Raw genomic sequence first — 18939 nt, forward strand, 5'->3', positions numbered from 1 at the left:
CAACTATTTTTAAATAATGCTAATCTGTTGAGTTTTCTCTTTTTCTTATTTCTGCTCTCTCTCTCTCTCTCTCTCTCTCTCTCTCTCTCTCTCTCTCTCTCTCTCTCTCTCTCTCTCTCTCTCTCTCTCTCTCTCTCTCTCTCTATCTCCGTTGCTTCATTTCTCGCATTTCTTCTTCTTCTCCCTATTTATGTACATATCTATCTCTTCTAGAGTATTTTTTAACCTTTGTTATGTTTTTTTTTTTACTTCATCCAACCCAAACTTGCTTCCTGGAGTAGAATTTTCATTGTATTATTTAATTATTTTTGTGTTCGTTAAGTACAATAAATTGAGTAATTAACTGATTGAAGATGTCATCACCTGCTCAGCAGCAAATAAAACAGGCGCTGTTGCCAGGCCAAGTTTAAGATCCGCCAATCCTGGCTTCCCAAGAAGACTAGAGTCAGAAATGAAATCTAAGAGATCATCAACTATTTGAAAGGTTAATCCTATATAACGACCATAGTCATAGGCCACATTCTGTAGATGACTATCACAGCCAGCAACAATTGAAACCTGCAAGACGTTAGTAATTATAAAATTTGAAACAAAACAGCATAAAATATAGCCTAGTGAAACGATTTCCATCAAAATAATCTTTTTTGTTTTCACATCAGCGCCATGCTTACGCACTTTCATCAATTCTAATTTATATATCGATCAAAAATTACCCCAAGGAATTAAAATTATATAAATACACTTACTTAATACGCTTATTAAATTTATACAAATACACTTAAATGGTATTTTGAGATAGGGCTTACCTATATCTATTTTTCCCCTTTGCTGAAGAGTCTTCCTTTGCAGTGTCAAGGTGTCCACCATTATTTTCCCTCATGAACTCCACCCGCCATCTTCTGACTGCCTTCGGCAGGCAACATTAGCCCCTAAAAAAAGGAGGCAGGGTCCCCCACCACTCACCAGCCATCACCGTCAAGCGATCTTTGATCCTCACACAACCCGTACTAGCAAGAGAACTCTGTTTCCCATCTGGAAATTGGCCCTCAAAGAGTTTTTTTTCTTGCACCACGGACAGCGCTTCCTCCCCTCGTGCATGATTTGCGCAGCAATTGCTCGCTTCAATCCATCGAATCTTTGCAGCGTACTTACCAAAATACCCTGTCTCAAGGTCAGACATGGAGCGGGATAACCAGTGGTTCGACGCGTCTGAAACCAGCAGTAGTAGGCCCTTATTTGCTCCTGCTATTTTCAAGGGCATCACGTGAAGGTGAGCATCAGTACCTCTAAGGCAGTTATAGTAGACTGAATTTTATGTTAGAGGTGATAAGATTCATGATTAGTTGAACCAGGGTTGAAGTTAGTGTGTAGAACAAGACCTGTAAAAAACAAATCTATGGCGTAGAAGCTGAAATTCGATAGAATCGCTTGGTCCTTGGAAGTGCTTTTTTAGTGCATTTTTAGTACAAAAATAATGGGTCGTTTCCAAAATAATTTTGATACTTAAAAGTTAAACTATCGTTTTTCTGCTTCAAATACATTACAACTGAATACATAGAATTTGTGACTTGAAACTAAACTTTTAAAGAGAAATCTAAGAAATCGTCAGCAATTTAAAAACTTAATCAGCTATTTGAAATATTAATCATCTATTTCACTTCTTGATTCCCTTTTTAGTTGCCGGCTTGGAATTCGGTATATTCCTTGTCATAAGCCACATTCAGAAGATGGCCCTCACAACTGAAACCTACAAGAAGTAAGCAATTGCAAAATTGAAACCAAGCAGCATAAAAATAGGGTAGCGGAATAACTTTGATCAAATTTTCTTTTTAAATTACTTTCATTCTGCCATAAGTGAATTAATATCAAATTACGGAATCAATAAATTACTTTAACTACGTGAATAAAAAGTTTGAAAGCGCTGATATAGAAGCTTATTGTTACCAATGGGCTATCAATGCACTGCCAAAATAAATAAAACTATGATAGATAACCCTCCCTATGTCTCATCCCCACACTCACAAAATTTCCCAAATTTCTAATATCCACTTTGCAACTACTTCGTTTTTGATTTTTTAGACAAATTCCATGTATGACATCCCTTCCAAAAATTTCCCTTTTAAGGACCTTCAGTTCTTCGTGATAACACACAAAATGTTATATGATTTCAGACTCTCTGTACATAGGACAAGAGAAGGGACCACTCCGTGTCTTAACCCTCCCTAAATACTTTCTTCTCCACCCCCCAAGCGGCATAAAATTCCCTCTTACTGATAAGACCCAGTTTAAAGTATCATTTTGGAGCCCAAATTTTAGATTATATTTCTTCTTCCCATGCTTTTTTAATGTTTCTACATATTCCAAGGGATTGTGACTTAACCTTGTCTTCTTGCCAAATCTGGATCTCTTGATCTTGTAGCACTTTTTTCCACAGCTTTTGCAATCAATCTTGTTTCCACCCCTGGTCCAATGCCGTCATTCCACCAGACTGATAGCCCACATTTGTCTAGTATACTCTTAATTTACACAGGCCAAGAATCTATATTATATTACTAGTAGTTTTACTAGTATTTTGCAAGTATTTTTACAGTAAATTATCGTCAACTAATGGCAGTTTCTTGTGGCTTTTTAGTGAATACCGGTAAGTGTTCCACGGTAAGCATCTACTTTTCGGGGAGTAAAGACTATATGGCAACCTTGGCACACAAATTATAAATGTTCAAAATTTCTAAGGCATGCACTTTGCATTTTCTTGAATTTTAATTGACTGCAATTAGAACTATTTTCATTTAAAGTCAAAACCGAGTATTTAGGTACTTTTATGCTAATTTAGTATGTACTTTAAGTATGTACTTTAGTGTGCCGAACTATATGAACTACAATTTTCAAAGCTTAGTTCACTGAAGATATTCGTGTACCATGAACATCTAACGTGGGTAATCTTATATGGTGATAGGGCACCAAGAGGGAGAGTCGTTCCCAGGGTGGGGTGGGAGCCACCTCAAAATTTTTTACATTACGGTAAAATATTTGCCGAAGGGAAAAATTTCGGCAGAAATTTTGCAAAATCGGCCAAAACTTAGCAAAATTCTTGATTTCTGCAGAAAATTCGACATAAATCAGGTAGCAATTCGGAAAAATTTACGAAGATCATCCCCCGAATAAAACGAGCCTCGGGACGCCCCTGCCAAGAGGTAATCGATGGGACAACTTAATAGATATAATATAGTTTTATTTATACAAGCAATCATAGTTTGGAATAAAAATTCCAAGTAAATTCCAAGTAAATGATTTTATAAGGCAATTATAAAGTGACACATTGTACCCGAAAAGTGTGCATTGGTTTGTTTTTATTAAAAAAAAAAGGAAAAATAGCAAAACGGGTCCTGTCCAATGAAAAAACGGCTAACAAATTTCCCCCCACCCCTGCGGAAATTCTACTCCATGGAGAGACACCCTGGAAGTTTTCTTTACATTTGAAATAGTAACACTATTTTTAATTTAAAGTAATTCAAAAAAGTGTGTGAATTATTAACCTACTTGTTTGAAAAAGAATATCCAGAAAATCTGAACAATGTTTGGCAGCATTGCGGTAAAACTTGCCAAGGATGTCAATCTGATAGAAAAAATTGACACCTACAGGTTAAAACCTTTCCTTTTGTATCTTTATTAAAAAAAAAAATCTAGAAAAATTACACAAGTTTTTTTTAGCAGCATTTCTTCAACTTCAACCACAACATAATGATGCCCTGATCTAACGTGTGTGTGTGTGTGTCTGTGTGGTGTGTCATAATTCTATTGTAGGCCAACGACAATAAAAAAAAGGTAAGAAAGACAACTTAAAAGCAAATCAAAAGGGACTAAGACCCTCTATAAAAAGGTCATTCTCCATACTTTCTACCTCAAATTTCATGAAAAATAGGAAATTTTACAGCCAAAACCACGGCAAAATCAACACTATTATTATACAAAATAGTAATAGAAAATAGCTCACTGCTTTACAGCTATACGCCATGATTGTTGCTGTTTTCTTGAATGTTTTTAACAAATAATGATTAAAACGATCAGATTCACTCTCTCTTGTGCCCATTTGTAGGAATTCTCCTTGTACTAAATCTGCCACAACCTAAAACAAAGATTTTCCTAAAACTTATGCATCCAACAATTTTTTTGCTTCATATGAGACTAATCTGTTGAAATTCTTGCACTCAGTTAATCAATAAAAATAGTGCTTGTCGAGAGTAACAAATTTGTTATCCTTGAGATTCGACTCCAAGCTCACCATCTGCTTTCCATTTAGACTTTTATGAGATAATTTTTAGCAAAAATAAAAGAAGATTACCACTGTTGCTTGTGCGAGGTTTGGCTGAGAAATTTATGGTCCATTTGAACTGCTCAAGCATCACTTTAATTACTGAATATTGGGATATTTCTGAAGAAACTGGAAATATCAACAAGTTTAAATGTATTGTTTAATACGAGAATTTACTATCGTTAGGACCTTCCATGTAAACGACTACATCAGCCAAGTTACTTCAGTAACAAAGTGATTTCGGTAGAGTTTAAACCTAAACGCATATCAAAAGACATTCACAGTTAGTCGTGGCTGCCGTCACTATCTAGTGTGCCAAAAACACCAGACAACTGATCCAGTGTCATATTGATGCCCTAAGCCAAAAATATTTCGCACCTGCATTCGTGATTGGCGGTATTACTACTACTAACGACTCCTGGCAGCACCAAGCCGCCTGATCCCAACACAACTACGCACGTTCCTCCTCCATCCCCAATAATAATTGGTTGTGATTTCAATCAAAGCAATAAAGCGTGGCCCTCAAGCATGGTGGATCTCAAGCAAATTGTTTCAATCCCCACACACGTTGGTCGTAGCATAACTTAACTTAATTTTCATGAATATCCCAAACTACCACGAACAACCGTGCTTCTCGGCCCTTTGTATTGCACATATCACAAATATCATTTTTGGAAGGCACGAATTGTGCTTCCAGCATCACGCAAAGTGAAAATAGACACTCGACCCGAGGCTAAAAAAAGCAATTTGTTCTTTCAAATAAAGGACTGGGATGTTTGACTTCGATGAAATTTGTTTCGTCATCGATATAAATCTGAAAGTTGTGACTCTAAATCGTCGGCTGTTATGGAAATATCACGAGCACTTTCCAGTAAAGATGATAAGAGGTGCTGACAAAGACAAACCCTGGGTGACACCGGAACTTAAGATGCTTATTATAACCCGCTATCGGTTACATCAAGACGGTGATATCACTCAAGCGAACAGACTGAGGAACCACACATGGAAGGAACACCAATCAGCACAGAAATATTATCTTCGTGAAGACTGAGTTTCCTCCTCTCCTCCCCCCCCCCCTCCTCCACGCTCCCCCGGATTTAAAAAATACTTTTCTTTGGCATTTTTTTTAAAAAAAAACCAAGCCGCCTGAGGTCAACACAGCTACGCACGCTACTCCTGAATCCCAAATTGAAAGATATAAAAAAATATTTTACCGCTCCCCCCATGTTATCATGAATAAACGCTGTTGAGTCACATAGAAATGAAGAACAATTAAGGTAAGTAAGGAACCAGGCACAGATGCACAAAATTTATTTCTGGAGGAGGGGGGCCGCAAGTTAGAGGACGATCCAAATTAGCTGATACAAAAAAAATTATTTACTGAGATAAACAAAGCTTAAAAAATCCCCATGCATACCTGTGAAATGCAAATAAGTACATCAGCATCATTTAGTTGGGCCATTACTCGTGTTGCAGCGGAAATTATGAAGTCTCCAGCAACCGCTGACTAAGAAAAAAGAAAAACAAGTTTTAAAACATTTAAAAACGAGAATAAGGTCTTCTCTGTACCAATAAATGAATAAATACATATATATATATATATATATATATATATATATATATATATATCTGGTTATACAGATAATATATAGATAAACTGTAAATAAACTGTAACCGAATTCCAAAATTTTTCCGACTTTCCTTTCATCTTTCCTAACATGTTTGCTTCATAACTCACCTTACCCCGTTCCAACCCAGGTTAATGATGTAAAACTTCAATGTTCGAAGGAAGAATGAAGCGAACATTCGCAACATCGTAATACTTTGGGTTCATTTTTTTCAAAATTAAAAAATGAACTCGCTAATTAAGCTTTATTATTCCGTTTATGGGACAGCCATGACCAAGGGAATGGCTGGCAAAAATGACTAATTTTTCCCTCTAGCTGATAAGTTAAATGAAGTAACAAAGAGCACGGGGAACTTTTTTAGAATAGAAAGTGCACTAATTATCAAAAAAGAAAATTTCCAACGCCATCTAGCATTTACGACTGTTTTATTTTCTAGACAATTGTAAACTTGTCTTTTCGGGTGTAATAAATAGGATCAACCATATTAAACACTCAATAGCCCCTTAGTCCTTTGAAACAAAATATTTACATCACATAAAGACAAAATACCGGAAAAGTTGTGGGTAAAATATGGAAGCCAGAGCTAAGAAATTACGGTTTGGGAGTACTCCCAACTATATAAATATAAAATACATATCACGGGAGGGGGGCCAAGAGCAAAACAGAGGCCTTTTAGCATTTGTAGCCTTCGTAACCATGTGTAACCATGTTTGTAGCATCTGATAATTTTAAGTTTGCTTTTACTAGTACTTTGGGACGGACCAGGCTGCTTCGGTTGTAAGTGTTAATTATTATCTAATAATGTTTGTCTATCTGTAAATCTTTAGTCAAGCCATATTCTTGTTTTCATTCCTTAAGTCAAAAAATATAATTAAAAGATAACCTAATTTTTCTCGTTCAAGACTCAGCAGGATATTCGCCTAGTTGTAACTATCCTAGATGGCCCTTGCCAGCTTCTAAGAAAGAGATTTCGCGATCAAAATTGTGACAACGAGATCCCCCTTTAAAAGGAAGGTGGGACAAAAAAAATTCTAACAACTAGTGAAGCCGGTCTCCATTGTAACACAGGTACTTCAAAATACAAGGGAGGGTAAAGAAAGCAGAACGCTATCATCAGTAGACCTACCAGCTTAAAAGTAACTAGCCCACATGCTATAATTTACAAAAACTAAGCCTATTATGAGCAGAATTGATTTTTCCTTGAAATAATTCTTGAAAACAGAATGAAAAGCAGATTAATTAACACTTCATAAAGAAAGAAAACGATCAAAAATGGGGTTTTTGAAGGTCAAACGAAAATACTGAAGAAACACACAAAGCGAATATTTCGAGAGAACAACCGCCTCTCTTCTTCAGCGCGAACAAAATAATATAATCAAGGAAAATGCCGAAGAAAAAAACAAAAAAACTCAATTTTGATCATTTTCTTTCTTTATATTATGGCAGGCGAATGTGCTTTAAGAACTTATCTTCTTAATTAGCACTTACAGAAAAATTACAGCTTGAATCCTAAAAAACTGCACATTACCTATACCCACTATCCAATTTTCTTTGAAATTTATTATTTTTCAGTGGGACTGCCAGTCGCTTTTTAATGAGGTTGCCAGGACACACCTGGAATTTTTAAAAACAATGCAGGAATGGGGAGGGGGGGATTCGTTTCCAGAGCTAAGTAACTATATAAGACCTAAAACTTTTTCCAACGTGAGTTTCTCTTCGCTATTAAGCTGTCCCCATAATCTACTTATATATATCATATTTATGGTGTTTTATGCATGTATTTCCAGAATTTTTCGAAGGTAGACAACGTCAAAACTTTTCTGGTTTTAGAAAATGATTCTAAAATAAGTGCGAAGCATTAAGGCTTTTCACCAACAAAAAGTTGAATATCTATTAGATTTAAATGTAAAACTACCCACAAAAATTAAAATTCTCAAAGGCTATAAATGAAAGCGTGGGGTAGTTATGACACATTTTATAAGAATTCAAGAACAACTTTTTATGCCATGACTATTTTCCATACATTTTTCTTTAATTCGTTCAACATCAGAAGACAGTGTTATTTTACGACGGTTTAAAAAAAAAGAATTTTAACAAGTTTCTTTAAGACAACGTTAATTAAATCTGCTTAAAGTACTTGCTACTTCATGACCTTTCAAATATTCACAGGAAGGAAAATAGCGCGTATGGGTATTATTTATAACATATTTTGTCTATATTCAAGAACGAGTTTTATATTATGATGGCCCTAAACCTTCAATTTTCTTCTTTAAGAATTTCAATTTCTCCTGACATAGTTGGGAAAACCTGAAATATTCCTCTTTATAGATGGTGTTCTTGTCAGTTGTTAGGGAAGAGAGACGTAGCAAAAGCACGATCTTAGCTGAGTTCCTTAGATGTTTTTAAAAAAAAATATTGCACAACATTAAACTCTAACTCCGCACCATGTTTTCCAGCTCTTTTTAATTGTGCCCCATTTTTCCCTGTTTGTCAGGTAATAATCCTAGGAATAAAATTAAGATATTGAAATTTAAAATTTATAGCGTCAATGCAAGTACCCGCGAAACAGATTTTTCACCCATCATAGCAAAAAGTCCAGCTACGCTAAGTTCTTTTGCGCATACTTTTCTCTACTAAATTATATTCATATATATATATATATATATATATATATATATATATATATATATATATATATATATATATATATATATATATATATATATATATATATATATATATATATATATATATATATATATATATATATATATATATATAAAAAAAAATATATATATATATATATATATATATATATATATATATATATATATATATATATATATATATATATATATATATATATATATATATATATATATATATATATATATATATATATATATATATATATATATATAACGGTTACAAAGGCTACAAATGCTAAAAGGCTCTGTTTTACTATTGGCCTTATATTTTGTATTTTATTCCCAAACCGCAATTTCTTTGCCCTGACGTCCATATTTTCCCCACCCATTTTCCGGTATTTTGTCTTTATGCGATGTAAATGTTCTGTTTACACAAGAGCTTTCTTTCTCATTTACATAAATGTTTTGTTTCAAAGGACTAAGGGGCTATTGACTATTTAATATGGTTGATCCTATTTATTACACCCGAAAAGCCCAGTTTACAATTGTCTAGAAAAAAAAAAACACAGTCGCAAATGCTAGAATGCGTTGGAGATTTTCTTTTTGATATTAGCGCCTTTTCAACTCTAATAAATCCCAGGTATTCTTTGCTACTATCCTATTTTTCACTCTCTTTTTCCCCCGTATGCACTCGACACGCGGCAGGCCTATATATGGATTCTCATTGTCGTTTCTGCTCTAACCGAAGACAATTTGCTGTCTTTTCCTACTGATGTCTTTTCAAAGATATTTGATTGTTAAAGCAAGTCCAATTTTTAACAACGATATCTGCTAAGCTTCAAATTTTTGTTTTCTTTTTTTAAGTTTTGAATTATTGCAATCCCTTGCTAAAATATCTACAAATATTTTTTAAATTGCCAGCCGCTGGGCCTCGGCACTCGGCACACGGCAGGCTTCTATATATGGATTCTCATTGTCGCCTGTCTTCTAACCGCAGACAAATTGCTGTTTTTTCATACTGTAGCCATTTAAAAAATATTTGATTATTAAAGCAAGTCCGAAATAAAATACAAATATTTTTGTAATTACCAGTTTTTTGCTCTTTATGCAATTTAATGTATTTTCATACTGTATCTGTTCAAAGATATTTGATTATCGAAACTAGATCGATTTCTAATAACGAATTGTACTAAGCTCCAAACGTTTGGTTTTCTTTTTTAAGGTTTTTGAATTGTTTCCCTTGCCAAATAGAGAATCACCATTTGTAATAATTGCGAATTTTCGTTTTTGGGGGGCCTTCCTATTGACACAATTAAACTGGTTGCGTTCAAAAAGATTTCTTTTTGTTAAAGGGTTTGAATTGTTTTAATCCCTTGTTAAAATATAAACAAATATTTTCGCAATTACCAGTTCTTTGCTCTTTATGCAATTTAATGTCTTTTCATAGTGCAGTCTTTTCAAAAATATTTGATTATTGAAGCTAGTACAATTTCTAACAACAATAGGTAAAAAGCTTGAAACTTATGGTTTGCTTTAATAGAGAATCCTCGAAGCCATAGTAGCTCAAGGGGTAGAGCGCCGTAACATAATAATAAATAGAGAATCATCATTTGTAATAATTGCAAATTTTCATTTTTTAGCCTTCCTACTGACATTATATAACTGGTTGCATTCAAACCTGTAAGCTTAATCACGTAGCGAGTGGATTTTATCTAACAAAAAAAACTAATTTTAAAGCTTTTAGGCATTTTTCTAGTTTAAATTAAAACATTAAAATTGTTGCTTAGGCACCGTAAATAATTTTGCAGTTTACATAATAAGTTTAGCGATTTTGAACTGAACTTAAAAAAAAATTTCAACTTTTTTTCATGGGTTAAAAAGACACTGCTTATACTTAAAAATAAGAAATTTGGCAACCATATTTTTCTAACAACAATTTCTACTAAGCTTCAAAATTTTGGTTTTCTTTTTTAAGGTTATTGAATTGTTGCAATCCCTTGTTAAAATATATACAAACATTTTTGCAATTACCAGTTTTTTGCTCTTTAAGCAATTTAATGTAAACTTCTCCATACATAAACATCTTCGATTTCTACACATAAGTTTGACAAACTATGACAACGTCATTGCAATACTGGGTGTATATAAAATAACGTCACTCATATAAATCTTTTTTTTCCAAAATAAAGGCTCTTAACGAATTTTCTCAAACTTCTGACCTATCTAAATCATATTTTGGACAGAATATCCCAGGATTCCAATTTTCCCGAAAAAATATGGAGCCGTTTTCGAGAAAAAATACATATATAAGCAATTTTACAATTATTGCTCGTTTATAAAGATAGTATATAAGCAGTACGATTAAGTGTTTTGTAAAATAAAAATAAGCGTGAAAAACAATGTAAATGAATTTAAGATTTACCTTTGGTTGTCCCCAGATTCCATTTGCACTCGGTTTTCCCCTTCTCATCTCAGATACATCAATGACGTCATCATGCACTAAAGAGGCAGTATGGATCATTTCAGCAGCCATCGCTACTTTTTTCTGAAGTTCGAATACTTCACTACATAAAAAAGTCAACACACTATTTATGTGTTCATACACAACAAAACACGGCATTCATGCTTAATATCGCAGACACAAGAGTCGCTAACCCCTTATATGCTATCTGAAGAAGAACTGAATCGATTCGAAAGCAGCAAAATTTTGATTCTACTTTCCTGAATGTATTTCTCTAGGCTTGTCAATGGTTAAGTTTTTAATTTATTTTCATTGTGTCTTGTTCTTGTTTTTCCTACTCTGTCAGTTGTATGCTTTTGTATATTATCCCAGCGTCGCCTAACGTCGGAACACTGGCAAAAATATGATGATCCCCTTAAAAACTTCAGAATTTTGAACTAATCTAAAGACAAATGACGGAAAATCGTGTTTTCCTAGGTATAAATAGACCTAAGATAGGTCCAGTGGACAAACAATATTTTTATTTAAAGGTGCTTAACCCAGTGTTTCTCATTAAAAACCCAGTGTCGCTCAACGTCGCAACACTGGCAAGAATATGATGATGACCTAAAATACTTCGGAATTTTGTACCTAAAGAAAAATGATTGACAATCGCGTTTTCAAGGTATAAATAGACCTAGGATAGGTCCAGGGGACAAATAATATTTTTATTTAAAGGTCCTTAACCCAGTGTTGCACATTAAAAAAAAAACAAGTGTCACACAACGTCGCAAAACTGGCAAAAATATGATGATGCCCTAAAAAGCTTCGGAATTTTGAACTAATCTAAAGAAAAATGATGGAAAACAGCATTTTCCAGGTATAAATAGACCTAAGTTAGGTCCAGGGGACAAAATATATTTCTATTTAAAGGTTCTTTGCACTTTAAATGAAAAGGTTTTTTTTCTTTTCTTGATGTACTCCATTTCTTTTTGTTCATAGAGGGTAATGAATAAATTATTATTATTTATTAGAGCATAACTGCCATCTACGATGAAACATAAAATCTAAAAGGTAGGATGGTATATGATATGTTCCATATGTCTCTTTTCAGGAGAACAAGATAGATTATTTTAATACTCTGAACTGTTGCAAACTTTCGCTTAGTAGTATCACTTTAAAAATGATTTGTACGACAATCCATACTTTTCTGTTCATAGGAAAAAAATATACATGAATATAAATCACGGAAGGCAGTCAAAATCAGCCAAAAAAGCCTAAATATTTCGGCTTCTCATGCTTTTAACCTTAGGCCATTAACAAATGAACAAAGAGAAGACATATCGGACTAAACAGCTAAAACAGGCAAGAAAACAACAATAAAAGATGCAAAAAAACGCTATACAACCATGGAAAAACCACAAAACTCAAATCTGAAAACTATAATCTTTTTTTTTGTAAAGAAGTTGCTTACATAAGGAGTTTTATAGAACTTTTATAAAGTTTTATATAACCGGTATATCTAAAAATGATACCAGAGCCTAAATTGACGCATCTGACTTTTTTTATATTCTTAAACTTTAACACTAAACATTTGACAGATTTTCAACTTTATACATTCCCAATGATATCTCCTACAAATATTTTTTACTGAGTCACGTTCATTGGAAGAGTTATAGGAGCTAGAACTGTACCTCGAGCTCAATATTTACATTAAGAAAGAATAGTACGTCCCTGCAATCTGAGAATAATAAAATAAAAGCTCCGCAACCCAGCACTAAATAGCTATTATACCATCCTATTTAATGCAAAATGCATTAAGGACTTATATTCGGTATGATATTCTCCATACTCAAGCAGATGTGCAAACCCCAAAAAATGCAGATATTTTTTCAACCAAATGAGTAGTGCATTGAAATCAAAACATCGATAATTTTTATTTTGGCTTACTAACTTGGCTAAATTGGCCTGTAAACGGCTCATTTCTTGAAGGGATAAGGTTTAAATGCATTCTAGAGGAATTATGAATCATTTCAGCCGTTTTCAAGGTTTGTTCTTACTTATAACAAATTTTTGTCCTGTTAGTGCTAATGTATGGTTCAGAAAGCTGACAAAGCAGATAGAGAAAAGAATCCAAAGCGTTGAAAATAGTCTTTTTCGACAAATTCTTGGAATCAACTGGACAGACAGAAGTACCAACTCATTCATTAGAAAGAAGACTAAACAGCCGCTCATTATTGATAAAATCATAACCAGTCGGTGGCGATATAGAGGACAAATGGTTAGAATAGGCAGCAATCGCCTTGCCCTTAATGTTTGCTGTTGGACTCCTCCCGGAGTTCGACGGCACGGACGACATAAGGCTACACTTGGACGATGACTTGAAAAGGACACAGCGCTCTCAAGAACATCCCTTGATGATCTTTGGCCATCCTGGAGAGGCATCGCTACCTTCTTATGTGCCGACCGGCGTGGCAAGTCCCAAGTCTAAGTTCAACATGTTTATTGACATGCAAAATTCAAAATGTCAACACTGCAAACAGAGAGTGAAACTAATCAACATCCTTCTCAAACTGAAACTACATAAAACATTTAGAACTAAATCATAGTGATTTATCTTTTATGGTTTAAGCATATTTTTTAATGATAAATTTGTTGCGTTTAATTGTTGACTATTCTTCTTTACACGCTATTATAGTTCAAGGCAGCTAATTTATACACCAAGCGATAAGGATATGGCAGCATTTACCTTCCCTAAAATTAGTCCTAAAGACCTTAGCGTGAAATTAAAAACCTTAATCTTTTCACATTCTCAACCCCCATACAAAAATCCTCTGATGCTCCCTCCCCAGGATCACACTTCTGTGCCTCTGTGTACCCCATTCATTTCCTAATATTTATGGTTTATAATAGTTGCTTCCAAAAACAAAAAGAAACAAGTACTCAACATACTCAACACAAGTACATGAGATTTGTCAAAAGTTTGGTACTTAGTACCTATTTCAATGTGACTATAATAACTTTGTATTCGTTCTTTATTATAAGACGCAAAAAAGGTCTTTCGTTTGTAAAGTGGAATGTAAAAACCTGATTACAAATCAGGTTTCAAATAGTAAGATCTTTCAAATAGTAAGAGACGAACCTCAAACAATCAAGTAAGTAACTAAGTCCAATGTATACAATGGTTTGTTATTCCAATGATCGTCTTTTAATGTAAAGTTTTAAAATAATTATCACATTACTCTTTTTTAGAAACCCGGATTACAAACAGGAAAAAGCCTATGGGTTTTTCTTAGTTGGAAAAGTAAGACAGGATCCTCAGCATGGCACCATACCCCAGATAAGCAGCATTTAAAAAGATGCTCGTATTATCTTACTTTTAGTCACTATGCGCTGTAGTCTTTTATTTATTAGGTTTCAGATATATCCGTTAAAACCTACATAGTCCCCATTTATAATGAAATATATCGATCCATTACGTATTTCTTATATTATCTTGTCGAAAGATAAGTGCGCATAAATATTACATTCACTTATTACTCCATATTTGGTTACTACCTACGATTATGACTGCATTCTTCAACATTGGCCATAAAAATGCAGTTTTTAGTGGAAAAACTGAATTTATGTTAAAAAAAAAAATTACAAATGGCAGTAGATCTAGTAATTTCCTTTAAAATGAGCCATTGAACTACGAGTCTACGATGTTCCAGTGCCAAGCTATGCGTGGAAAAGAAAAAAAAGATGGCGCTTAGGCAGAATGCTGTAGTAGCTGCCACTTTTCTTGATTTTCAAGCCGATATACTTCCCTTGTTGTTCAAGCCAAGGGAAAGTAAGTTTCCTATATAAGGGTTTCGAACAAGGCGGTTCTAATGGTGTAATTTTTGTTTTGATCTCAGTCTAATTTTAGAAGTTATGGATTGTTATGTTTCTTAACATTGGACGTGATCGTCTCTTACTAGGTTGCTAGTTACTGCTGCAACCCGGATTAGTCCCTGAGACTTTAACTGCTTCACTAGAACTTCGAATACGCATTTTACTTGGTACAGACTGATATAACTAATTCCAAACTAATCTTAAATGCATCAGTAAATGTTGAGTCCAAAATCAATTCAATTTATAAACTCTATTAAAAGGAAAGGCTAAACTAGAAATACAATTTTTTATGGAAAAGAAGGTACTAAAGATCCTTTATATACCTTGGGGATCACAAGTGCTCTATTTTTAGCCACTCCTCCTTACAAAGCCCATGGTTCATATTTAGTTCTCATAAACGTTTTTTACTTAATACAAAATAAAGTTTCTAGCAACACTTTGGAGACTTTTCTGAATTTGAAAGAAAAAACACTGCTTTAAATAGTTCCGTTTACAAGCCCCACTTATCAGCAACATTTTAGCAAACATCTCACACAATTTATTACTCAAAGCATTCTTTCTTCAGATTTTGCTTGAAATCTGAGGGGAGCAATGAAAATCTTAGATTAACTTGTCATAAACCAGCATGAATTAGTGATAGCGAATATAGATTCTCATTGTCACTTGTCTTCTAACCGTAGGCAATTTGAGCTTTTTCTTGATGTCATGACGTCACCACAGGTTCGATACAGCCACCCTGTGAAAAATACGATTTCTTTTTTAAAGTCCTGACCTATTTAGATCGTTTTTGTGGCCAGTCATCTCTGTTCCTTGTTTTCCAACCGTAGATTCCATTTTTGTTCATCTTTACCTCAGATTGTTTTTTCCACGCCTTTTGCTTTAGCAATTTAGATTCATACATAACTCATTTCTTAATGCATTATAGATGGCAAATATGTCTTTTCCAGTTTCCAACCACATATCACCGTTCAAAATATCGTTTTTAATTCAATATGATTCACGCAGTCGTTTGTTCCATGCCTTTTTCTTTAGCTGTTCGATTCTCACTTTTACTAGTTTTCTAATCACATTTACCTGTGCTTCATTTTCATCAATCAACCCCTTAAAAATTTTATATGACCTTGAATTAGAATTAGCACCTTTGTAGAATTATGTTTTTTTTTTCGTTATAGGACCTTTAACTTTTGTCTTGGCTTGTCTTTTGTCATTATGAAAACATAACCCCAAACCTTTGTTGTTTTTTTTTAATAGCCTAACGTATTTATAAACTCTAGACCTGCATTCACAATTGTGAATTTTTTGCTAAAATTGGGCACCAAATCTAAAAAAAACGTAGGTGAAAACTAGGTCACCAAAAAGCTTAAGAGGGTATAGCTTTCCTTTGAAAGTGTTGCTATTGGGAATCAACAGATTATTAATATTTGAAATTGTAAAGACAAAAAGCGTTGGCAAAATTTAGCCAACTAGCTTGGCTTATTCGTTTTCACGGCTCAGCGTGGCAACACTGACGGAAATGTGGTACCTCCCCCAAAACCCTCATAATATTAAAAAAAAAAATCTTGAAAAAACGTGTTCTTCAGGAATGAATGCACCTAAGGTGGATCCAGGGGACAAAAAATGTTTTGGTATTATGTCTTGGCACTTTAAATTCAGAGGAGGTGGCATAGCTGCCATCTAGGATGAAACATACAATCAAAAAGGTGAAAGAATCTGTGATGCAAGTCCATATGTCTCTTTTCATAAGAACAAAATAGACAGTATCAATGTTGTGAACCGAATGAATAGACCTAAGATGGGTCCAGCGGGAAATGTTTTTATTTTGATTTCCTTGGTACTTAAATTGATAACACTAAATATATATATATATATATATATATATATATATATATATATATATATATATATATATATATATATATATATATATATATATATATATATATATAGTGCGAATTTTTAGCTAATGTCATAACTATGTTTATCTTGATGTCAATGGTACTTTAAGTGATGACATATAAAATATAAACATAAAAAACATAAATATAGTGCGAACTTTACACTGTGGACAGTTTTGAAAACCCCCAACTGGATGAATAGTAATATTTACGGGTATTATTTTATATAGGGTAGGAAGCACCTACTTAGAAGTAACGTACCTACCCTTGCGGTTTTAGAGAATAAATCCAAAGTGTATGTTACCAAATTTCCTACTATGAGTATTTCATTTCTGGATGAATATTCTGAGTTCATGCTGGCAAATATTACAAAAAATGTTGATTATTTTTCTCAGTTTAAGCAAAGGAGCTTGGTACCTTATTTTCTTGGACTGTAGTCACCGAAAGGGTAGAAACCCCTGCAGAAAATAGATAGGTAAATATGAAATACCTGTTAATTATTCCTAAATGTTGGTTAATAGCCTTTGCAGTCATGAGAGCTATAGCTGGACGGATTGCTTTTCCTTTTCCATCAAAATAATACTTAGCTAGTTCGGTAAGCTCTTTATTCCTACTCTGTAACTCCTGAAAAAAAAAGCTTAGCAAAAGAGAAAAAGATTCCTATAATTATGCAAGGCCTTACCCAGGATTTTTTTGGAGGGGGTTTTAATAAAAGAAAATTCGGGGGTGGGGGGGGGGGGGTTACATAACAAAAACCTTCAAAAAACGCATACAAATTTTTTTATTTCCATTTTGGTTACGTTTTTACGAGTCAGACAAACATTTCGGGGAGGGTTCGAACCCCCTGACCCCCCCCTCTGGGTACGGCCTTGTAATTATGTGACAAAAATTATGATTTAATTCAATTGTTTTACACTTATAACGTATTTCCGTATTCCAATTACAGTATTTCTTAGGCTTACGCCAGACAATTCATGAAACTGGAAGAAGAGGGTAAGTATTTTGGTCAATTTTTGTTTAACGAAGACACAAATAAAAAATAAACTTTTCAAAATCTAGGAGGGGGGACATCAAGGTTTTTACAACGTTTTTCATTGAAAATACCCCAGAAAGTTATTTTTCACAATATGGAAGGAAAGCACCTGCCCCGCCTTTTAATTGGCAACAATGTCAAGAAACCACTTCTTAAAAGATGATGGTTTCTAACGTGAAATTTTAGACCAGTAAGAAGAACGAAAATTTAAATTCCGGTTAATTGATTCTCCTGCGTAAACTGTTTAGCCAGCAAAACAACTGATTATTTTAGTCACAAGATTTTTATGAGTAAACTCTCTGTGTCTCAATGAGTCTACATTGTGCATAACGCATCCAAACCTCAGCATACATGATTTCTATTCGAGTGTTACTGGAATTTAACCTATATGAAATTTGAAATTTAACTTATTATGAAATTTCGCCATTAATATCTAAATTATAATATTAATTTATAACACATATAAAACATAAATTAGGGATTAACCTTTTGAATAATTCACTAGTAGACACATTGCTTACTCAAGGAAAGGGGAGGAGGTGTAAACCTAAGAAATGTGCAAAACTCAAAACTATGGCAAATAATATCTAACTTCTCTATTTTAGGGGGTACTTGAAGTTATGATAATTTCTATTTGCTAAATGTTTCCATAACATTATGCTGTATAATTTGCAAAACGAGAATATAACAACTTATTAGAGTCCAAAGTCATCCGGAGCCAACAAAGTTGTACCAGTTTCAGATTCCTTAAGGGTCACTATATCCCCCCCCCCTGAGCACCTTAGAAAATGGCAAATATGAGCCTAGATTACAAGAATGGTTCATAGAATTACTAAACAAGGCTTCAGCCACTGCAGTGTGAAAAGGTACAATATAACTGCATTAATTAATAACAAGACAGACTCAATCGATTGTTGTAATTTGCCTAAATCCAAATTCTTTGCACTGCCCCAAAGCATACAAATTTCGTTTTTTTTTTGTGACCTCACCTTATTTCTAATTAGTATTTAACCTTTCTTAGACTTTCACTAGCCAAAATGACCCCTTTGTGGCCCTATTGGCTAGCAACAAGTCAGTTTTGCTGGGTTTTGTTACGTTTCTCCGCTT

The 18939-nt window shown here is 33.8% G+C and overlaps 1 protein-coding gene across 7 annotated transcripts in view; it reads right to left on the reverse strand.

Moving 5' to 3' along the window:
* The window catches only part of LOC148946508 (all trans-polyprenyl-diphosphate synthase PDSS1-like), a 63841-nt gene that overhangs the window by 15988 nt on the left and 28914 nt on the right, over positions 1 to 18939 (reverse strand). For all 7 annotated transcript variants that reach the window (XM_089097394.1, XM_089097389.1, XM_089097393.1 and 4 more), the window contains 5 exons: positions 17290 to 17423; positions 11011 to 11152; positions 5730 to 5819; positions 3995 to 4126; positions 364 to 558 (listed from right to left, as the gene is read on the reverse strand). In XM_089097394.1, coding sequence (XP_088953520.1) covers positions 364 to 558; positions 3995 to 4126; positions 5730 to 5819; positions 11011 to 11152; positions 17290 to 17423 — 693 coding nt within the window. The remainder of the gene's footprint in view (positions 1 to 363; positions 559 to 3994; positions 4127 to 5729; positions 5820 to 11010; positions 11153 to 17289; positions 17424 to 18939) is intronic.

Source organism: Artemia sp. Qi Xiang Cuo, chromosome 11 (assembly GCF_049724085.1).
Source record: "Artemia sp. Qi Xiang Cuo chromosome 11, ASM4972408v1, whole genome shotgun sequence".
NCBI lineage: Eukaryota > Metazoa > Arthropoda > Branchiopoda > Anostraca > Artemiidae > Artemia > Artemia sp. Qi Xiang Cuo.